The sequence below is a fragment of the Hippoglossus stenolepis genome, chromosome 16 (genome assembly GCF_022539355.2).
Source record: "Hippoglossus stenolepis isolate QCI-W04-F060 chromosome 16, HSTE1.2, whole genome shotgun sequence".
Taxonomy (NCBI): Eukaryota; Metazoa; Chordata; class Actinopteri; order Pleuronectiformes; family Pleuronectidae; genus Hippoglossus; species Hippoglossus stenolepis.
The window spans coordinates 167,592-189,163 of record NC_061498.1 but is presented as its reverse complement, the minus strand read 5'-3'; the positions used below and the strand labels follow the sequence as shown (position 1 = coordinate 189,163).

The 21,572-nt window shown below is 39.9% G+C and overlaps 3 protein-coding genes across 8 annotated transcripts; 2 read left to right on the top strand and 1 right to left on the bottom strand.

The window, feature by feature from the left end:
* The first annotated feature begins 1,174 nt into the window (after positions 1-1,174).
* ccdc103 (coiled-coil domain containing 103) lies at positions 1,175-8,150 on the top strand. Of its 3 annotated transcripts, none has more exons than XM_035181446.2 (3): positions 1,175-1,273; positions 5,254-5,405; positions 7,775-8,150. In XM_035181446.2, exons 2-3 carry the CDS (start codon positions 5,254-5,256, stop codon positions 7,875-7,877), a joined length of 255 nt encoding a protein of 84 aa, XP_035037337.1. In that variant the 5' UTR covers positions 1,175-1,273; the 3' UTR covers positions 7,878-8,150. The 3 variants fall into 3 exon arrangements, with proteins under 3 accessions (XP_035037337.1, XP_035037336.1, XP_035037338.1); XM_035181445.2 differs by lacking the exon at positions 1,175-1,273 and adding an exon at positions 3,629-3,724; XM_035181447.2 differs by lacking the exon at positions 1,175-1,273 and adding an exon at positions 4,473-4,588.
* A 1,309-nt stretch (positions 8,151-9,459) lies between these two features.
* Positions 9,460-19,205, top strand: abi3a (ABI family, member 3a). Of its 4 annotated transcripts, none has more exons than XR_007034917.1 (12): positions 9,460-9,616; positions 9,991-10,131; positions 10,318-10,488; positions 11,162-11,338; positions 14,686-14,744; positions 14,940-14,993; positions 15,313-15,596; positions 15,690-15,827; positions 17,036-17,195; positions 17,952-18,086; positions 18,276-18,404; positions 18,674-18,816. XR_007034917.1 is itself a non-coding variant. In XM_047344002.1 (12 exons), the coding sequence occupies exons 2-12, from the start codon at positions 10,000-10,002 to the stop codon at positions 18,835-18,837; spliced, it is 1,575 nt and encodes a 524-aa protein (XP_047199958.1). In that variant the 5' UTR covers positions 9,460-9,616; positions 9,991-9,999; the 3' UTR covers positions 18,838-19,205. The 4 variants fall into 4 exon arrangements, 3 of the variants coding, with proteins under 3 accessions (XP_047199958.1, XP_035037335.1, XP_047199959.1); XM_047344002.1 differs by having other exon boundaries at positions 17,064-17,195; positions 18,674-19,205; XM_047344003.1 differs by lacking the exon at positions 9,460-9,616 and having other exon boundaries at positions 9,703-10,131; positions 17,064-17,195; positions 18,674-19,205.
* Positions 19,206-19,653: 448 nt separating this feature from the next.
* Positions 19,654-21,075, bottom strand: ifnphi1 (interferon phi 1). Its single transcript, XM_035180660.1, has 5 exons — positions 20,965-21,075; positions 20,490-20,564; positions 20,189-20,341; positions 19,942-20,019; positions 19,654-19,782 (listed from the first exon to the last, which is right to left on the bottom strand). The coding sequence occupies exons 1-5, from the start codon at positions 21,073-21,075 to the stop codon at positions 19,654-19,656; spliced, it is 546 nt and encodes a 181-aa protein (XP_035036551.1).
* Positions 21,076-21,572: the final 497 nt, after the last annotated feature.

Genomic DNA, 21,572 nt, shown 5'->3' with positions numbered 1-21,572 from the left:
ATGTTTCATTTCATTCAGCACCTCAAACTGTGACATTCATCTTGTTTAATGATCCTGTCTCAAACATCACATTGGTTCATTCTGTAGAATCTTTTATCCAAAGTGAAAAATCAATCAATCAGTTCTTTCATTCAAAACACGGACTTGTTCGGGAGTCTCAGTAAGAGAATGAAAACGAGAGTTCTGTGTGACATTTACTGACATTTACTGACTCTGGTAAAATACACGTTTATACAAAGTATATTTTTTACATGAAATCTTCATTGTTTTTAAACACTGGGTCAAAATGTTACTCTGGATGTGACAGTGATGTTTTTGAAGAGTCGTCACATTGACGAGATATTACGTCATCACAGTTCAACCTAAAAAATTTACAAACTGCTTCCTGTCTTTGTGCTAAGCTAGGCTAAATGCACCCTGGATCTATCGGAAGAAAGTCTTATCAGGGTCAGGGAGTTTTCTGACATGTGTTTCTGTAAATCTAAATGAGGTCTATTGGAAAGTTGCGAGGACCCAGGATGTTTCCCTGAGGGACTACACATACAGAACCACCAGGTTCTGATGAAACGTTTAAGGATGAATGTGCTGTGACGACACATCTGCACAATGCTGTGTGTTTTGATAGTATTGAGTTAATATGTATTAAAGATGCAGAACAAAGTTAAGATGAACAGATTAAACTCTGTATGTAAAAGGTGTTTTACTGATTTTAATAAAAACTGATCATTGTGACACTTGTCATGTTATGACTTCGCTCTTTGATCTTTGTTGGACTTTGTCTGATGCTCCGTTGAGATTTGAATGTTTGATAACATCTGATGTTGTAGGTTTTACAAACTTTCTTAAGTTTGGATCTTGACCAGAAATTGAACGTTTATTCATTCGTTCATCTAAATATTGATTCATGTTTAATCTCCTATTGTGTGGAAACTCACAGACGATAGAATCATATAGAATAGAATTGTATAGAATAGAACAGAATTATATATAATAGAATAGAATAGTGTAGAATAAAATAGTGTAGAATAGAATTGTATAGAATAGAAGGAATGATGCTGCAGATCTAAAACACATGGTTCCATGGTGTTGTAGCACAGTCCGGGCAGCAGGTGGAGGTATCAGCGGGTGCAGTTCATCCTCCGCCCAGCGGCGGCAGCACCGAGCGCAGGCGCTGGCCTGCTCCCCGTTGTCATAGAGATAGTTTGTTGTTTCTGACTCGAGAAGAGAAAAAACACCTGAACACACCGAGAGCGCGAGGAACCCAAGAAACCAGGTGAGACTCCTTTCCTTACCACTAAATCACTTTCCTAACCACTAAATCACTTTCCTAACCACTGAATCACTTTCCTAACCACTAAATCACTTTCCTTACCACTAAATCACTTTCCTTACCACTAAATCACTTTCCTAACCACTAAATCACTTTCCTAACCACTGAATCACTTTCCTAACCACTAAATCACTTTCCTAACCACTAAATCACTTTCCTTACCACTGAATCACTTTCCTAACCACTAAATCGCCTCCTTTCCTAAAATTATCCCCTTTCCTAACCACTATTCCTTGATCCCGATGGAAAACGCCACGGGGTCAAGATGTGAGGGAGAAGCAGTAAGGAGTTAGGAAAGGAGTTAGGAAAGGAGAACCATGGTGCATAAAAAAAAGACTTACACTCTGCGTTTTTTAAAAACATGAAAGTTTTGATTTGACTTTTGACAAAGTGTTTTAATACATTGGATTTGTTTCGTCAAAATTTCTCAAGTACCTGATATAAGAAGGCCCAATTTATATAATAATTAATATATATATGACGTCATCCGAACCATACAGTATATATATATATATAAACTATATATAATTTCACTTTTGCTCAGTTCCTTCACAAAAGCGTAAACTACGAAAAATAACTAAGAATAACTAAAACAATGTGACTATCATTTTTATTATTATTATTCCAAAGGCATAATCTAACTAGATGTATTAAACAAAACAAAAAATGAAATAAACAAATGTTTAACTATCAAACACTTAATTAAACAGTAAATAGCTCCAACACTTACCCACACTCATTATTCTCTTATCTTATTAAGCTTATTAATAGGTTTAAATAAATAATCTTCTCTATTAAAGTAAATGTTTCGACATTATTTGGGTCTTAAATTGCATTTATTGTGGAGTTTAAAAAGGTCTTAAAAAGATACATATATATACTAATATACATATACATTAGTATATATATATATATATATATATATATATATATATATATATCACATACATATATTTCTAATATCCTGGACAATGGATTTATTATTCAATAGTCCAACATATAACCTCCATAATATTTTTTTTCTCTAACGGGATTATTTGGATTTTTAAATAAACTCTTTAAACGAAATGATCTGATACATCAGCTTCGATTTCACTTTCCCTGACGCTTTACAGGTCGTTGTTATTCCTAAAAATCCATTCTGTGACATTGATCAATGTCACTTTCTCATTTTCCAGTTTTCCTTTTACAATGATATCTCTTCCTTCCTCATCACTGAGTGTTTTAATATGAGTATAGAGACCCCTCTTTTACTGCCATGACAGAATTAGCTATAAAATGTATTTTCACAACTCAATCTATTAAGCTTTTCGTTTTCCTGAGTAGATGAATGTGTTTCCTGTCAATATATAATCTATGCTTTGTCCTTTCTCAATTATTATCTTATTTTTATTATCTATTTTCTGGCATTTAACAGGGTTATTCAAACCGTTCACGTTCAACAACAACATTTTCATGCTATTCTCTGACATTTCTATTTATGAAGTCAAGCTGCAGTCCAGACCCAAACATAAAACTTTGAGACTTCAAAAGAGAGGGATGTAATTTGCCTAATGTTGGGGAGGAGCCTTATCACTGTAGGGCCCCTCCCACAAACTGGTATTCCTCTCATAGAAGTGTGTTTACAAACATCACTCCTTCTGTCGATTCCATGAATTTATATAGATAAGTTATATTTGAATCATAAATCTGACATCATATGTGGCCCAGGGTTTCTATCTGTTTTTGGTGAAAAAAGTAAATAAATAAATTCAGAAACAGAATAAAAATACAGTTATCATTTCCATGTTTGAAATTAAATATGTTCACATTTTCCCTTAAAAAATGACATGACCTGACCCATGTTTATTCAGATCCCCAAATCCACTTGTATTGTGTCTCTGGTCTGGTATCGCATCCCCTTCTCCTTTAATGCCATTTTAATTGGCCCGTGAGCGTTGCGTCTTCCTATGATGTCGGCTGCGTAATCATTGTCAAAATAAAGCCACTTTCCATCCAGCTCAATCTTCTGTTGCCACACTTTTCTAAGGACAATTTCTTTATGCCTTTGATACACAAGCTATGCAAACCCCATCTAATGCACAAACAACCCATATTCATTTCCTGTGTTATTTCATGAATGGCTGAGAATCTTTCTTTGCTATATTCTTTTATAGTTTATTCGTCCTTATTCGTTTAGGAGAAGGCTCCTTTGATGACAGAATATGAGTCTTCTATGTCATCAAAGGAGCCTTCTTCATTTAGGAGAGCTGGATTCCAAGACACACAACTCCAGCTTGATCCTGTAGAACAAAGAAAGTGTACAACACAAGTGTAGGTCCTCAGCATCAGAGATTTCAGATTGGCTCCTCCTCTTCCTCATCTTCATAAAGTATCTTTATGATGATTACGTTTGTAAGTCTGAAATGATTGGGACCAGCCATACTAACACTCTGGATAAAGAAAATCAAAAGCATATTTTCAAATGCATATCAATCAGTCTATTAAGTATAAACTGTTATATTTCAAGTTTTATTTTGTTGATCTAGCTATGGTTAGCTAGCCAGAAAAGAAGCTAGCTAGCTAACAGGTAGTTAGTATTGCACATATTTCTCTTTGTCACTAGTAATAGATTGTAAAATATGACTTACATGCATCAGATGTGCAAAAGCAGCTGTGTTCCGTAGTGAATACATACTGTACGGGTCATTTTGACCTGTAAAAGTGAAGCAAGATTTACGTTCGTTTATAAAGTAAGAAAGGAAAAAGGATAATGATCAAAAACAAGATATTTAATGAATACTTGTATCAATATTAAATGATAAAATACATTTATTTCAAACATATAGCAAAGAAACACAAATTCATGAACACAGGAAATGAATATGGGTAATTTTTGACCCGTGTTGTGCATTAGAAGGATAGTTGTACAAAATTATTTTTATTCAAAAAGTAACAAAGGAAAAATTTAAATAAGGATTAATTGGGGAATACCTGAAATACTGAATGATGAAATTCATTCACTGCAAAGATATAGTTTTGGGTCAATGCTCTGTGAGTCTGCTGGATTTGGAGTATCACTCCGTCAGGTAGTGTGAGATGGGTGTTCAGCAGCTCATTCACAAATTCAGGGACAGACCTCCCCTCCTTTCCTTCCGGTACTGCGTAAATACGGAGATTATTCCTCCGAGAGCAGCTCTCCAAATCTGCTACCTTGTCATGCATGCTTGCGTCTTTCATCTTGAAGCAGGCTTTCATCTTGAAGCAGGCTGATTCCAGGTCTGTTTCTCACATTTTGGCCCTGCAGCTCTCGCAAAACGTTGTTTTGTCTTTCCCTTTAGCAATCTGTCTTGTTTAGCCTTGTTAACTTCTCCAGTTGTGGTTTCCTTGTCGACAGCATTGTTCTTGTTCAGCGACCGGGCCCATCCCAGTTTTCTTTTGTTTTATTCATTTTCTTGTCAGTCTTATGACTCCTTTGCAGTCTCTCTCCATTCATATGTTAGATTAAGTTGGTTGTTAGTGTAACAATGATAGGAGGTACTTTCCAAACTGACTTTGAGGAACTCCCGAGAATTGCCCTCTGCTTTCTACTTTATTTCTAACGCAGCACGTGTCTGTAGTGTTGTTCTGAAACAAAAACAGAAGCTGTCAGATTCAGGTTGGGCTCGATTAGTTTTCTCTTGGGCTCGGAACTGAGCCGTCCGAGCAATGCTCAAATACATATATGTGTGTGTATGTGTATGTATGTCTTCTTCTTCTTTGTTCGGTTTATTGGCGGGTGGCCACCAACATCAAGGTGCATTAACGCCATCTACTGTGTGTTCTTCTTCTACTGTCATGTGTATGTATTTTCATGACAGAATTTATGCAACTAACATGTGACAATTTTCACTTTAAATCCAAAGAAGTTTATCTAAAACTGTTTTCCTGTGTGACATCATCAGATGATGGCTACGTCAGAGCGTGATGTCATCGACTTCTCTGCGTTGGAGCTAGAGCTGCAGGCGGCGGTTGAGTCTGAGCGGAGATACCAGCGAGAGAACGAGGCTAAACTGAGGGCTGTCAGCCAGAGAGTTGCCTCCTACCAGGAGTTCAGGTAAGTGCAGGGTCCTGGAAACTCCTGCTAGTTGGAATTTTCCTGGAATATTCTGACCAATGGGACCCCAGTCCTGGAACGTCTTTAGAAAACTCAGCTTTAAATATCATCCTAGAAATTCCCTTAGAGCAGTGGTGTCAAGCTCAATCACAGAGAGGGCCAAAATTTTAAACTGTGACTACTACGAGGGCCAAACAGGGTCAACATTTATCAAACAGGATATTGGATAAAGTGCAAAAAGAAAACATATTTAGGTAAGCTACATTCTTCTTTTATGTACATGTGCCAGAGCCAGATGTTTGACATCTTTTCTTGGCTGCCAGTTCATTAATGTTTGGGTTAGGTTCTGTGCTGTGGAAACCTAAAGTGAAGGTGTGCATCAGTCAGACGACTCCTGTGTAGGTTTTCAAATACTCAGCGACTGAGAGGAATATGAAAGTGTGCATCTAGCCGGGCATTGCTCACCGTGGAGCGTGTGCGTCCTATTTGCCGGTGGCCAGTTAGCTAGACCAATGATATTTTATGGCGGGCCTTGAGTTTGACATGTCTGCCTTAGAGGGATAGTTCACCCAAAATGAAAATTTCACCACTATGCCGTTGGAGGGGTTGTTGAAGTGTTTGAGTCCACAAAACACTTCTGGAGTCTCTGGGGTAAACAGTGTTAGAGCAGAATCCAACACAACTGAAGAAAATGGTGACTCCTTCTTCAAATATAAAGAGAAATGAATCAATTAGATTTAGTTATTGTCCTCTTGTGGAGGCCAGCGACAGAAATGACCAGGTCTCACAGGGTTTTCAAGAATCAGACAACCTCTCCAGAGGAAAATTTATCATGATTTATTGTTTTATTTATATAATTGTTTTTGTATATTTATGTCCATCAGTACATGGTTTATTCATATACATCATAGTGTTTCAAACATAACTAAAAATAAATATATAAATAAATAATTAAAGCCCTCAAAAAGCCAATTCATTTGCCTGAAAAAAAATTTAAAAAATAATAATTAATAAAAAAGAATTATTATTATAAAAATAATAATAATGGGCCCGAGCACATGCTTTGGTGAGAATTTGAGGGCTTTAATTTGTTGTTGAATCCTTTGATGCTGATAATGCAGGAGTGGAGTTGTTTGTTGACGGCTCAGCATCAAAGGATTCATGGTCCATGTATGTCCGAGATACAGAACCTCGTGTTTTGATGGCGTGTAATCAAACCTTGACGCCACGCCACGCGCCACGGTCACACCGTGTGACCAAAAATCGATCTTTGAGGTAGTTTGTATCTCCGTCTTGTTGAGATGACACTCATCTCAATTTGAAGTTGATCTGATGAAAGCCCTGGGACAAGTTCGTCAGAGTAAAAATGTGAAAAATGGCCAAAATGGCCACTAAAAGCAAAATGGCGGGCTTCCTGTTGCTTTTTTCAAAGTGCACCTCTAGACTTTTTTGTTTGTCTGGTCATGATACACCTGTGTATCGATTTTTGTGAAGATCGGTCAATGTGAACGCGTTCCAGGGGGCGCTGTTGAGCCATTTTGCCACGCCCATTTAAAATGACTCCATAATACGTACATTTTCACCACTTTCTAATTTTCTGCAAACTTTGTTAAGAATTTGAGCATGTTCAAGCCCTCAAAAAGCCAATTCATTTGCCTGAAAAAAAAAAAAAATACAATTTCAATAGGGCCTCCCACGGTCTCCTACTGTTCGGTGCTCGGGCCATAAAAAACATAGCGCCTCCATTCTGCTTTTGTGATGTCATCCAAGTGTCCGTCAGCCCTGACTTTCCTATCCGACTTAAAACAGCATCATTTACACAACCTAAATGTCCTTTGATATCCTCTGGATCCACGTTCGCATGCACACACGGCTCATGCTCTCACATGCTCTCACCCACGGGCACGGGCGGGTTGCACAGTAGCATCGTTACTTCCGGTATTAGAGGTTTAGGCTAATTTGAATGTGAACACTTGGATGACACCACAGGAGTAGTATGGAGGCATGTTATGTTGTTTTATTACGTCTGAAGATAAATCCCTAATTTCTTCTATTGTATTGGATTTGGCTGCTACACTGTTTAGCCCTGAAACTCCAAAAGTGTTTTGTGGACTCAAACACTTCACCCACCCTCCATCAGCATAGTGTTGAGTCTCGAGTTTTGGTGAATTATCCATTTAAGGATCTTTGAAATGTCATGAAGTTCAAGGTCATTAAGATAACTTCGGGGGTGCGTTACAAGTCTCCTGGAGCTCCTTCTGGATATTCTTAAGGTCCTTGAGTTCCAGGATGTTTTTTGCAAAGTTCCTTGGGTCCTTGTGGAAATGTCTTGACTCAGATGTTTGAGAACCTGTTTCTGTTTCTGTCAGAGACCTGGTCCTGACCTGTCACCTGAAACCTCTGGAGAAGAAAGACAAAGAAGGAGCTCCACGGAAACAGCCCTGGAACCCTGTTGCCCCGAGCAACAACTAATGTCGTCAAAGAAACGAGGAACACATTAACCTGCTTGAATTTTTTTTTATGTATTCTTGTTGCTTTTCACGATTCCCCAGATTATTAAAACTTTTAAGTTGTTTTCATGGTGCAGGTGCAGATGGTTCATGGTTGCAATTCAACCCTCAGCGTTTGTGGAGATACATAGTTTTCATTGAACAGGAAGTGCTGTGAGACTTGACTTGACCTCACACATAAAAAGTGGAACACGTATGAAATGAAAATGTGACTTGAATAAAAGTATTAAACCAGTGAGACATGTGTTTAAATCCACTGAAGAATCTCAAACACGGAGGAACTCACTGTGGCTGTTTTTTCCAAATAAAAGTTCACATTTTGGAGAGGCAAGGTTTTTACTTGACAACAGTCACATCAACACGATGTTAAATATAATAATGATATAAAATAAAACCAGCCTTACACAGCATTATTCACACCTTATATGAATTTCATGCACCCGCACTCTTTCTGTCCTGGTCAGTATCAGCTTGTTCTGTTTTACCTGTTGTCTGTTGCACATGATTATTGTGTTCGTCACACACTGTGTGTGAAGGTAGCTGGATGTTCCCTTCACACGTCGCAGTGCTCTGCTCAACCGGAGCGTCAGCTCTGTTGTTTTCATTGTTGATTGACAGTTCCTTGTTGGTAGGTGTCGGGCACTTTTCAATTTGTCCATCCTGGACCCGGGCCCCTGGTTTTATCTTAACTGGCACAATTTGCACGTTTTACTTACTGTTGAATTGTTGCTTGTGTTTTTTTCTTGTTTGACCCTCCAGATTGTTGAGTGGGAGACACATTGTGTTTTACCAATAGGTTTTACCTGGCTGCAACTCAGCCCCGACTGCTGGAGTTGGCACGCCAGGCGCCAGAGATGCCTCCACATCCTGATGCTGTGTCCTCAATGCCTCAGGAAATGTGGATAACACCAACAGCTCTGGTTCTGTCTTTTCTAGGCAGGTTGATGTTTATGATGAGGAAGATGACTTTGATGCTGACTTCCATGTGGTTAAAGACTATCCTGAGTCCAGGGATTTTTCTGAAGAGTCGAGCCCTGTGGCTTGGGGGCGTCTGGTGGGGCATGGTGGTCTGAGTGGTCCAGAGCTCCTCCCCAAGGGTGTCCAGCATTTACGCTCCTGCTCTCAAGAGAACCGTGGTTGTTGGTCTGCCAAGACCCATTGCCACTAACCTGGAGAAACTCATTTTGTTCTCATACTTTTCAGTTGTTGATAATGAGATAATTGAACTCAAATGATTGTGTTCTTTTACAAAAATGTGGCTTTTCCTATGTAAGGCTTTTTGACCTGTAGGTGGGGTCAACTCAGTCAAAGAATACTGTTATTATTACAGTTTTGGAGTGGAGTCTGGTCTATATTGTTATTATTAGTAGTATTTTAAATGCATGTTCTTGTAAACTCTTTTGTCGAAAGTGAAACAAGAAGTTGTTTGTGCTAAGCATGTTCCCTGAGGTGGAACCACAGGGAGGAGGTCTCACTCTGAGCTTTATGAAGGAGATCGTTACACTCTGCGTGTGAGTCCATCAGCACATGTTTGACGTTTGAAGTTTGGGTCAGAGTGAGACTTCTGTCGTGTCTTGTTGGTCTTTGAAACCGTCGCAGTTGAGTTGTTATGAGGAGTGAGTCATCTTTGCGAGTAGAGACGATCTTTGTCTGCAGGTTGAAAAGTTTTAGCAGAGTCAGAATCAGTCAGAGGATCAGCTGGTGAGTGTGTGTCTGTGTCCGTGAGAGTGAGAGTGTGTGTGTGTGTGTGTGTGTGTGTGTGTGTGTGTGTGTGTGTGTGTGTGTGTGTGTGTGTGTGTGTGTGTGTGTGTGTCCGTGAGAGTGAGAGTGTGTGTGTGTGTGTGTGAGAGAGTGAGAGAGTGAGCGAGTGTGTGTGTGTGTCTGTGTCTCTTACGTCTCATGTGTCAGTTGTTTTCATCAGGAATGTACTGATAATTTTCTTGATTGATTTTTGAAACTTCAGAATGATTGACAGGAGGAGAAGTTTGATGACAAACATCAGAAGAATAGATTTTTTGATCAATCAATAAATCAATAACTGGTATTGATTGTTGTTTCCACCTGTGGAACCTCAGAACGAGAACATGAAGGATCAGAACTTTAATGACGACGTGACAAAGATTCTGGACGAAGCTCCGAACGCCAGGAAAGCGTTGATGGAGAATTATGACAATCTCCTGAAGGTGGCGCAATACTGTCACGACAACTACCTAGAGGTCAGTGCTGCTAATGCTAATGCTACTTACATCTATCCTACTACTGTTAATGCTTTTACTAATGCTACTAGTACTGCTTACCACTCAACCTGCTGCAACAACTAACTGTGGCAGTAGCAGTTTCCCTTTGTTTCCAGTCTTGTTGAAGCTAGGCTAACCCGTCTGGTCTCCATGTTTATTTGTCAGTCAGGTGACAGCAGCATGGTGGCGCTGGAGGAAACTAAAACCTTCACCACCCAATCACTGGCCAGCATTGCCTACCAGATCAGCACACTGGCCTGTAGCGTCCTGAGTCTGTTCGACGCTCAGACCAATCAGCTCTGTCACATGGAGTCATCCATCAACCACATTGGTCAGGTTAGCCCCGCCCCCTCTTTCTGCTCCATTTGTGTTAACATGACAAAATTCATACAAAATGGTCGTTAACACAGTTTAACACAAACGTCATGAATACTAGATTATTACAGGGTTACTATAAAATGAATACAGGATTAACACAGGATTTTTATAGGATTACTCCAGGATTCACTCAGACTGAGTTTTAGAGGTGTTTCTAATAAACTGACACTTGAGTGTAAAAGAGAAAAGAACAATTTTACTCAAAGAAGTTTTGAATAAAGAAAGTTTGTATGTGTTTGTGAGGACATGAGCTGGTTTCAACAATCTTAGAGGTGTGTGTGTGTGTGTGTGTGTGTGTGTGTGTGTGTGTGTGTGTGTGTGTGTGTGTGTGTGTGTGTGTGTGTGTGTGTGTTGCACTGACTGAATAAATGGAGCCTCTGTTTTCTTTCGTCTTTGTGTTCACTTATTGTCATTCATCCATTCACATCAGTAAATGTTTGTATTGGAACCTGTTGTGTTTTTCTCTAATAATTTATTCCATCATGTCAAATCAATAGTCAATAAATTGAAGGTGCAGAGTTTTTCAAATCATCAAACTAGTCAAGTTCATACTTAATGTTTAAATCAAACTTTATTTAAAGAATCAAACTCTGTGGAAACAGGAAGTGTTTTTACATCATGTCGTCCTCAGACCGTCGAGATGCACAAAGAGAAAGTTTCCAGGAGAGAAGTCGGCGTTAACACGGCGGTGAGACGAGTCCCACGCAGCCACAAGATCCTCCCCCCTAAACCTATACAGCCCCGCCCACTTTACAGCCGCCAACCAATCAACTACCAGCAGCTGGACGGCCTGGGACACAGCATGAAGGTACCCCACACTCATACAGACACACACTCATACAGACACACACACAAACAGACACACAAATACTCACAATCACACTCACACACACTCACAATCACACAGACACACACTCAAACAGACACACACTCACAAACACTCACACAGACACACACTCACACACACAACCTTCACCCCTCAGGTTAGTTTTTATTTACAAATATGAGAAAAGTTTAGAATCTGTTGTTTCAGAGAATCTGAATTTAAAACGACAAAAGCACTGAAGTTTTGTTCTGAGTCTGAACAGGAAGTTAACAGGAAGTTAACAGGAAGTTAAAAGGGAGTGACAGAGCTGCAGTGAACCACAGAAGAAGAAGTTCAACTTCAACTTCCTCATTCAAACTTGATACATCTTCTGTATTTATAATCTACTGGACTGTACCACTGTAATCTACTGGACTGTACCACTGTAAACTACGACTGGACCTTTCTGTTTCTTGCTGCTCTTCAGTTCAGACCTTAGAGAAACAAGTTATTGTTCAAGTACTGGAAACAGAAATTAGACTCTTAATATGTTTTTAATTGTTTGTCTCAAACTCCCCGTCTTCACTAACGACTGCTCCCCCCTTCACTGGATCGTCCAGTTCCTCGACAACATTTCAGAGTTAATCGATAAAAATTCAAACATACTTACACAATGCCGCTCCTGCCAACCAGGACCAAGAACATTAGCCAAAGAACCAAATAATCAAATCGTTGTGCAACAACAAAAAGATAGTGATCAAACCAAGCCAACAGACAACAATAGAGAACTTAGAAACTCAAGAACTAACCAGGACAGTTACAGACAAACTATACCAGAAAAAATACATGCAAAACAATAAAGTACTTGGATGATCCCAGGCCTGGCCTCTTCTACCTCATCCCAAAAATACACAAGTCTCCCAAGACATGGACGCCCTGTGGTTCAGAGTCATTGACCATTCTCAACCCACTCTCCAAACTTCACCCCAGTTACATCAAAGACACCAATAAAATGTTAATAAAATAAAAAACCTTCAATAACCGCTCACACTCTCCTATTCTCCATAGACTTTGACTCATTGTATACCAACATTGAGACTGAAAATAATAAGCACAATAATACAGTTGCTCGAAATTACACAAGAAACGACTTTCAATTCAACAATAACCACTATCTCCAGCTGTGTGGATGTGCAATGGGCCAGAAGTACTCACCATTGTACATCACATTACATTTCATTTATCTGACACTTTTATCCAAAGCGACTCACAATAAATGCCTCAACCATGAGGGTACAAACCCAGAACAACAAGAATCAAGAAAGTACTATGCTATAAGTAAGTGCCATTTAAGTGCTACTAAAGTTTTTGTTTAAACTTTTATTTTTTTATCAATCTGAGATTGTAGATTGAAGTGTTTTATATGCACATTTTAAACTCTGGAACGACGGGCAGGGGAAAGGATCCATTTATTAAAAACTATAGATCCATCTGGATTAAATAAAAAATATAAAAATGGATCCATTCCAGTTTTTAGCAATATGTTTTTAGAGTATTTCTATAAATACTAACCTCCCAGAGCTCTTTCCAACAGATTTTAATTGGGACCTTTATTGACTGAAAAATACTGAATGTTTTATGATCGTCTATTTAAATAAATTCTAATTAATATGAAAACTATTCATTTGATCTTTATATTTGTTGTATCATGTTTGTAATATCTTTTTTAAAATCTTGGATTGGATTGAATCTAGGAGCTGGTTGGCACAGAAGCAGTGTGGCTGCCTTAGTAGCAGGAGGTTGATGGCTTGTATCCTGGTCAGGGAGAACCGTAGCATAACGTGTGTGTGTATAAAACATCTTAATATTATGTGAATTATCACATATATACATATATATATTTTTACTTACTAACCAGAATGTTTTTGATCTTTTTAGTGCTTATTTATATATATATATATATATATATATATATTAAAGCAGGGGTCATCACAGTATATTGTTTAACATACCACCTGTTTTATTAGGATTAGCACTTTCATAAATAACAATTTTGTAAATTACTTACCCTTGTTATTTATATATGTTTAATATATAAAGATTGGAATTCATCAATGCTCATATTTTATTTCACTCTATTGAATAGTAAGTATTAAAGGGGACATAGCATGCAAATTCCACTTTGTTAGTGCTTCTACAGGTTAATGTGGGTATCTGGCTCATGTCTCCCAACCCAAACACTCTGGGGAAAAACACTCGCGCGTTTTGTTATAGTTCCTCTAAGTCAGAAACGTCATGCTTGAGTGACTCGAATGAGCTTCCTGGGTTTTGTGTCGTAACAAGGAACTGGAAGTCTCCCTACATGGTCTTGGCCCACCCCCCCACCTCAGCCCCATAGACTGTATATATAAGGTCAGCCCGCGATTCTGCTTTCTCCGCTTGTTGTTGTACCCGTTGAATGTCGGGGTTCGGGGGTAAATGATGGTCTTCATAGCCCCCCCACCCCTCTCTTTCTCTCTCTGTCTGTCTGCTTGTGTGCTTGTAGTGGGGGCAGAGGGGGACATTTAATTATGTGATTGGGAAAATTAAAACTCCAGGACAACAGAAGGGGAATACAAAGTATGGGATGCATATTTGATAATTTATATCATATAAAATATGTAATTTATATCGTTTAAAATCATGGGGGGAGAGGGGGAGGGGGGAGCTGGCTCATTAGCATTTAAAGGAACAGGCACTCAAAACAGGTCACTCTGTGGAGGGCTGTTTTATACAGGGTAAAAAGCTGTTTGAAATGATCCTTGTGGTATTTTGACCAAAGTATGTTACAGACATTTCATTAAGACCCCAAGGAACCATATCAACTAGTGGTAAAATGGGCATGCTATGTCCCCTTTAAGTACTGACGCTTCGGCTGCCTTCCCGTTGCCGGTTGTTCTTTTAACCCCCTTTTTTTAGGAGGGATCAATACAGAACCTGGTTTTTTATTTATTCTGAATCTCCCGGATCAATAAAGTTTGGTCTTATCTTGCATTCAGTCCAATTCTAACCTAAAAATCCTAAACCTAACCTAACTCCAACATAAACCAAATTTTAACCTCAAACAGACCTTTGAAAAGTGAGGACCGGTCAAAATGTCCTCTCAAAGTCAAGATGTCCTCACAATGATGGTATTGAACCAAAACTGTCCCTCATTACTATAGAAAGACAAACACACACACACACACACACACACACACACACACACACACACACACACACACACACACACACACACACACAGACACATTCTTTGTTGAGCGTGGGAAACTGTCTGAGACACAGGATCCATTCATGCTTCCCCCCCCCAGGTCTCTGGGAAACAGTCGGACAAAACAGGAACGATCCATAAACACGGCGCCTCCATCAGGTTTGATCCTGTCATCACGTCTACACAGTTAGTTCTGTCACATCACACAGCCTGTAACAGGAAGTGTGTGTGTGTGTGTGTGTGTGTGTGTGTGTGTGTGTGTGTGTGTGTGTGTGTGTGTGTGTGTGTGTGTGTGTGTGTGTGTGTGTGTGTGTGTGTGTGTGTGTGTGTGTTTGTTGTGTGTGTGTGTTTCAGGTCTAACAAACCTCCAGAGCCAGTGCAGTGCCCGGTGGCGCCCCCTGTCATCAGGTAACACCCCTGACAGTTACTGTCTTTACATCGTATGTGATGAGTTGACATGTTAACGACACGTGTCAGACCCGTGGTCGGAGCTGGAGGCGTGGTCTCTTCAGGTCCGTCTGGATGAACTGATCAGAGGGCAAAGTTTGTGGGTCCGACACTATGTTGTTACCGTGGTCATCACTGCTTGCTGACTAGTCGTTGCTTAGCATCTCAGCTACTGTTGTGCACAGACTAGTTTTCAGTTTCCACGGCAACAAACTAGACAGAATCCTGATTTAACATTCATTGATCTGTATTTGTATTGATTTATTGATTTTTCTTTCAGCTCCAGTTTTGGGAAACCTGTAGCTCCGCCCACTATCCCCACCACCTGGCACGCTGCACCTGAGGGTGACATCATCACGACACTTCTGGATGAGGCCCCGCCCCCTCCTCCTCCTCCTCCTACAACAAATGAGATGTTGTCTCAGGATGTCTCGCCCCCTGCCCCTGCTTCATCAGTGGACATGGTGTCCCCGTCCCCTCCACCTCCTTTGCCTCCCTCTCATTCAGAGGCTCTGACCAATCACAGCAGTCCATCGCAAGGCCCGCCTCTAAACCTTGAGACAGGTGAGACAATCCCAAACACGTCAGTTAACTAGATCAGCAGAACTAATCATTGGTCTAACCCTGAGTGACATCACCTCTCGTCTGTCTCGTCAGTGGTGGAGGAGAACAGCTTCCCCCCTCCCTCCCCTCCCCCTCCTCCTTCTGATGATGACAGCTTCCTTCTGCTACCCAATGACGTCTCAGAGCTGCCAACCCCGCCCCCTCCACCAGCACCCAGTCAGGAAGTAGACGGTGTGTGTGTGTGTGTGTGTGTGTGTGTGTGTGTGTGTGTGTGTGTGTGTGTGTGTGTGTGTGTGTGTGTGTGTGTGGTGTGTGTGTGTGTGTGTGTGTGTGTGTGTGTGTGTGTGTGTGTGCGTGTGTGGAGCTTTTTTCCTATCTTTATTCAAGAGCATGGTCTTTCAGTTTGAGAGTGGATGAACCCCTCCCGCCGAATGCTCTCTCTGGCGCTTTTACACACTGTCTGATAAAGATCCCGACAGTAAAAATCTCACGTCAGCCTCATCCGCATCTAAGTTAAACCGGCATGTGGAGCTGAAGCATCCAGCTAGCCTAAAAAGTTAGCTCCAAGTAATTGAAAGTCAAAAAAAGACCAGGACCCCTGCCAACAGCCCCAATGACCCAAACCACATTGTCTGCAGCCTTCAAGGGTACGAGTGCCCAGCAACAGGTAGACAAACTCGTGCAGGGTATGAATAAATAAACAGGCAAAATTAGCAATAATTTAAAAAAAATAAAAAAAAACATTTCTTTTAGGAATTGATACATATGAAGTACAGTTTAAGGCAAGGGGTAGTGATGGATAAAGTTTTCTTTAAAAAACAAGTTAAGTCTTTCATTTTCACTTTCCACCTTAAAACTATGAAATGAACTGAACTATGAACTAGTTCAGAATTTAAATGGTGAACTATGAACGTGAACTATTCATGTTTACTTGTATGAACTGAACTTTGAACTAGTTCATGAGAGGTGTGAACTTGCACAACACTGTTCATTTCATTGGTTGACCAGTGGTCAACACTACACCTGGTGTCCTATAGGTTGAGGAACTTCGACAGGATTGTTGCACCCAAAAAATCCAAGAGCAGAGGAGAAATCTGAAACAGATGATTCACGAGCGCACAGAAAGCAGCCCGAGTGCAGGAAATCGCTGAGAGCAACAATATATCTGAGTGCAAACACACAGTTTGAGCAGAAGCAGAGAAAATTTAAGTGCAAACAGAGGCTATTTGAGTGCAAGGGCAGGGTTTTGAGGAAAGGTAATACACAAACTGAACATAAATTCAACAAGTCATGCTCTCAAACTGAACGACCACGCTCTTGAATAAAGATAGGAAAAAAGCTCCAAATGTGTGTCTGTGGGTACATGTCTCTCCAGTTCAGGAGTCGTTGAGTTCAGGATTCATTAGATACGTTTCATTTTGTTCTTCTTCCTCTCTCAGTTTCTTCTTCTGGGGTGTTTTTCTGCAGTGACCCTCCCCTCCAGGAGGAGTCGCCGACGCTCGCCCCCCTCGACTCGCTCTCTCTCTCTTCGGGTCCGCTCAGGCCCTGCCTCCCGCTGCCACTACACACGCTCTCTCTTCCTACCTGCTGTCCAATCATGTAAGCCGACGGAGGACACCTCTGCTGTCCGACTGAATAGACAGATAATCAATAATTTACTGATGAGTTCAGTTGTTCCCTTAAGAAACAAACAGACAGAGAGGAGGTCCTGAAGTTGTTGAGCATATCCTGGAGTCTCTGGTGATGTCATGGGGTCCTTTAGTTGGTTGTTCCGGTTATGTTTTGAAGTCCTTGAGACAGCTTTTGAGGTCCTTTTGGGGGGGTGTGTGTTTGGGTGGTTGAGTAGAGGTCAGTGAGGTCATTGAGGAAGTTCCAAGAATCCTTGACGATGCTATGGGTATTTTTAAGGAGTTACAGGCGCCATTAAATACATTTTAGGGTCCTGGCAAAGGTTCATTGAGTCCATGGAAAAGTTCAATGAGTCCTTGAATAAATACCAGAAGGTTGAAGTGAGTCGAGTTTAAGATGCTTGAGGGCTCAGTGAGGAATTTTTTGGAGTTCTTGAGAATTTTTTTACAGGAAAAGTTCTATGAGGTTTGAGAAGTCCTGAAGCAGTTTCCAGGAACCCTGGAAGAAGTTCTAAGGTCATCATTCAGGTCCTTGAGTGTCCTTAAGTTGTCAGGTTGTCCTATAGCGATGTTTGAGCAAACTCTTGGAACAAGTCCTTAAGGGTTTTTTAACGTCAGTGAGAAGTTCAGAACTTTGACTGTGAGGCACAAAGATTGTTTCTGCCAACAGACGATAACTCTTTTCATTAATCATAGTACTGACTCAGCTTCTCTTTCTGTCTGTCAGTGATGATCCCCCCTCCTCCCCCGTACCCTCCCCCCTGTCCTCCTCCCACCTCCTCCTCCTCCCTCACCCTGCTGCCCTGCCCCTCTTATGCTTCCTCACCTCGGCTCTGCTTACCTGCACGTCTCCAACACCTGGGTAAGAAAAGAATTACTGTGCTATCTATTCTCATCTAGGTGGTAGTGCTCCTAGTGGTGGTTCTTTGAACTGCAATAGCACTACACACACCTGTACAAGTAAACGACCTGCCCTGCTGTCAAAAGCCTGCCTCCTCAAAACAGACCAATCAGAGCTGTCACTCACAGATGCTGTATACTGTTCTTTCAGATCTGGAGATCCCAGCCCCGCCACCTCCTCTCCTATTGGATGATGAAAGTGGCCTTGATGACATCATGCCACCCCTCCCTCCACCAGTGGATTTAGACTCTAACGCCCCCCCACATTACCTGGAAAAAGGTACTACTGCTACTGCTATTACTATGCTACACTACTACTACTGCTAGTACTGCTACTACTACTACTAGTACACATCACACATAGACAGAATCATAGTCAGATAGTGCGGTATTTGTAGTATATACACTTATACCAGATATAAGGAAGTAGTGGACCCTGTTATCACCATGACGACAACAGCCCTAATGCAGAGCTCCACCTGGGGGCTGTAGTCAGATCTGCAGGGTGTTTGTACGCCTCCTCTAACTGCAGTTTCCCCGTGTGTCCAGTGGTGGTGCTGTACGGCTATGAGGCTACGAAACCCGATGACCTGCACCTCACTGAGGGTGAAATCATCTACCTGACGCATCGCCATGACGACGGCTGGTGTGAGGGATTCCTCAACGGAAACAAAGGCTTCTTTCCAGAGAGCTACGTCCAATTACATAGCTAGATTGAAGCCCTGCCTCCTCTCTGTTGCCATGGAGACAAAAATCTGTGTTACGACATCATGTTAATTGTGTTTATGCAAAAATATTAATACATAACGTGCACATTCAACAATATATTTAGAGCCGTTTTACTGACGATTAGTGAAAGAATGAAAGTTCAGGTGAATGATCATATTTTATCTTTTAATCATTGAAGACTTTGTCAGTAGCATAAAAACACAGTGAGGAAGATGATGTGAGGTCATTTACAGATGAAAACACTGTGTATTATTTGTAGTATTGCATTCTTTGTTATGTGATCATATGTAAAACCATGAAATGAAAATGAACTGATTCCCTGAGATGAATAAAATCATATCATTTCTTGTAATGGCATATTTCAACAGTGTGATGGGCTGTGCACCTCTGCGAGGCTTTGCTGCCACCTGCAGGTCGTCTTTTTATACAGTCACTAATTGATAAATAACAGGAGAATATGATAAACAAATAAATAACAATATAATATGATAAATAAATAACTAACATGATAATATGATAAACAAATAACATAATATGATAAATAAAAAGCTAACATGATAATATGATAAACAAATAAATAATGATATAATATAAATAAAAAGCTAACATGATAATATGATAAACAAATAAATAACAATATAATATGATAAATAACCAATATGATAAACAAATAACATAATATAATAAATAAAAAGATAATATGATAAACAAATAAATAACAATATAATATGATAAATAAATAACTAACATGATAATCTAATACATGAACAACATGATAATTTAATTAAAAAACAGACTCATTATTGTCCAAGTGTAGAGCGCCTCCTGTTGGCAGCAGAATTTATGATGGACGCGACGAGAAGCTGCAACTGGTGAAGATGAAGTTCTGTTTCTTTCCTGATGAGTTCCCATGATGCAGTAGTACCACCCTGTACACAAAATACTACAATCAGTACTACAGTCAGTAATAGTACCCTGGGTACACTGAACTAGATAAATCAGATTTATTATTATTATTATTACTACAATCCATCATTCAGTCAGTAAACACAGTACTGTAGAAAGTACTTCACAGTATAAGTACTCACAGTGCGGTACACAGTTCTTCTGAGTAGCCTCCTGTAGTATCTCCTCAGTGGTCTGTTTAAGTGTTTCTTAGTCAACACCTGTAAAACAAAAACATGGCAAAGTACTTTATTGTGAGTACTTAAAGTACTTTAGTCTGAGTGTGTTAAATATTTTACTGTGAGTACTTAAAATACTTTACTTTGAATACTTAAAGTACTTTACATAGGAGAGTATTAAAGTCCTTTGTAGTATTTCTTATTTACTCACACATGTGTTCAGTTCTTCTTTCAGTCGGTGGAGGTTGACCAGGAAGTGATGAGTCATGTCCGTATCCCAGGTAATGGAGGAGCGGTTGTCATGGCGATAGAGGTCAGAGATCCTTGACAAACTGTCTCTGATGAAAATCAACTGAGAATCTACCTGGAAACAGAGAGAGAGCAGCTGTTTTCTGATTGGCTGGGACCGAGGCGAGGTCATCAACTAAACTTTTTTTTTTTTAAATATGTGAATGATGGATGGATGGATGAATTGATTGATTAAATGATGGATGGATAGATGGATGAATTACCTGTTGGTGGCGTACTTCTGTGTAAAGTGTGAATGGAAAGGAAACTGGACTCTCGTCTTCAGTCAGCTGACCTCCCTGAAAAATAACATCATTACATCATATTTACAAACATTGATATATGTGTGTCTTCAAAGATTTAAGATATGATTTATATCACTTTTCTATATACTTAAATATACACACTCTTTTTATTATTTTTTAATTCAAATATGTGAGTGTGTGTGTATTTTAATACTTATTCATCTGTGTACCTCTTAATATAAGTAAATCCACTTCATATATACAGATTTAACCATTGCGACAGCAGGACCTTTAAAGGACCAGTTCAGAGTTTAGATTCTTCCTTTTCAACCTGAAACGTCCTGCCAGCTTCTTCTGAATGCACCATCACATACTTCTGATACTTTGACTGCAGTAAGGTTACAAAGTACTTGTGTATGGTACTTGTACTACTACTTTGATGCGATTTACTCACCATGTGTTGAAGGAGTGTCAGAGTGACCTTGCTATAGTGATTGTAGTGTCTGAGCCAATCACAGCAGAGAGCAGGAGTCAAGGCACAGAGGAAGATGGTCCAGCTGATCATGATGAAGGTGATGATGATTACAATGAAGAAGATGATGGTGATGATGATGAAGACGTGCTCTGTGTCTGTGTTTTGTCTCTTACCTGAATCAGGTGAACACTTTTAAACAGAACAAAGTGAAAGACAGAAATTCCATTTCCATTTCCATTTCCAAGTTTCCATTTTCCTTTCACACTCACACACTCACACACTCACACACTCAGACACTCAGACACTCTTTAACTCATTTTCAGGAGAAAGTTCTTTAAGGGTTTTTGGAAGTTCACGTATGGAAATATACAAATATATATAACGTTTAAAATTTAAAGGTTGTTTTGATTTATTTGATCAATGTAATGCACAGTGAAATAAGTTCATGTATTTTATATTTTGTGGGCGGGGGGGGGAGCTTTCGCTTTCTGGTCTGTGAATCAAACCAATCAAACCCCAGAGAAAAGGGAAACCGGTGAGACTTTCAAAATAAAGTATAATATTCATGACATGACAGTGTGGAGATT

What these genes read in the sequence shown, in the direction of transcription:
- abi3a (XM_047344002.1), top strand. Translation starts at nt 10,000, where the DNA reads ATGAAGGATCAGAACTTTAATGACGACGTGACAAAGATTCTGGACGAA. An exon ending in GCCTGGGACACAGCATGAAG is followed by an intron (nt 11,339 to 14,685) that starts GTACCCCACACT and finishes TCCCCCCCCCAG; the next exon opens with GTCTCTGGGAAACAGTCGGA. An exon ending in GTGGCGCCCCCTGTCATCAG is followed by an intron (nt 14,994 to 15,312) that starts GTAACACCCCTG and finishes TTTTTCTTTCAG; the next exon opens with CTCCAGTTTTGGGAAACCTG.
- ccdc103 (XM_035181445.2), top strand. An exon ending in GCCTCCTACCAGGAGTTCAG is followed by an intron (nt 5,406 to 7,774) that starts GTAAGTGCAGGG and finishes TGTTTCTGTCAG; the next exon opens with AGACCTGGTCCTGACCTGTC.
- ifnphi1 (XM_035180660.1), bottom strand. Translation starts at nt 21,075, where the DNA reads ATGATCAGCTGGACCATCTTCCTCTGTGCCTTGACTCCTGCTCTCTGC. An exon ending in TGACACTCCTTCAACACATG is followed by an intron (nt 20,565 to 20,964) that starts GTGAGTAAATCG and finishes GTTATTTTTCAG; the next exon opens with GGAGGTCAGCTGACTGAAGA. An exon ending in CAGAAGTACGCCACCAACAG is followed by an intron (nt 20,342 to 20,489) that starts GTAATTCATCCA and finishes CTCTGTTTCCAG; the next exon opens with GTAGATTCTCAGTTGATTTT.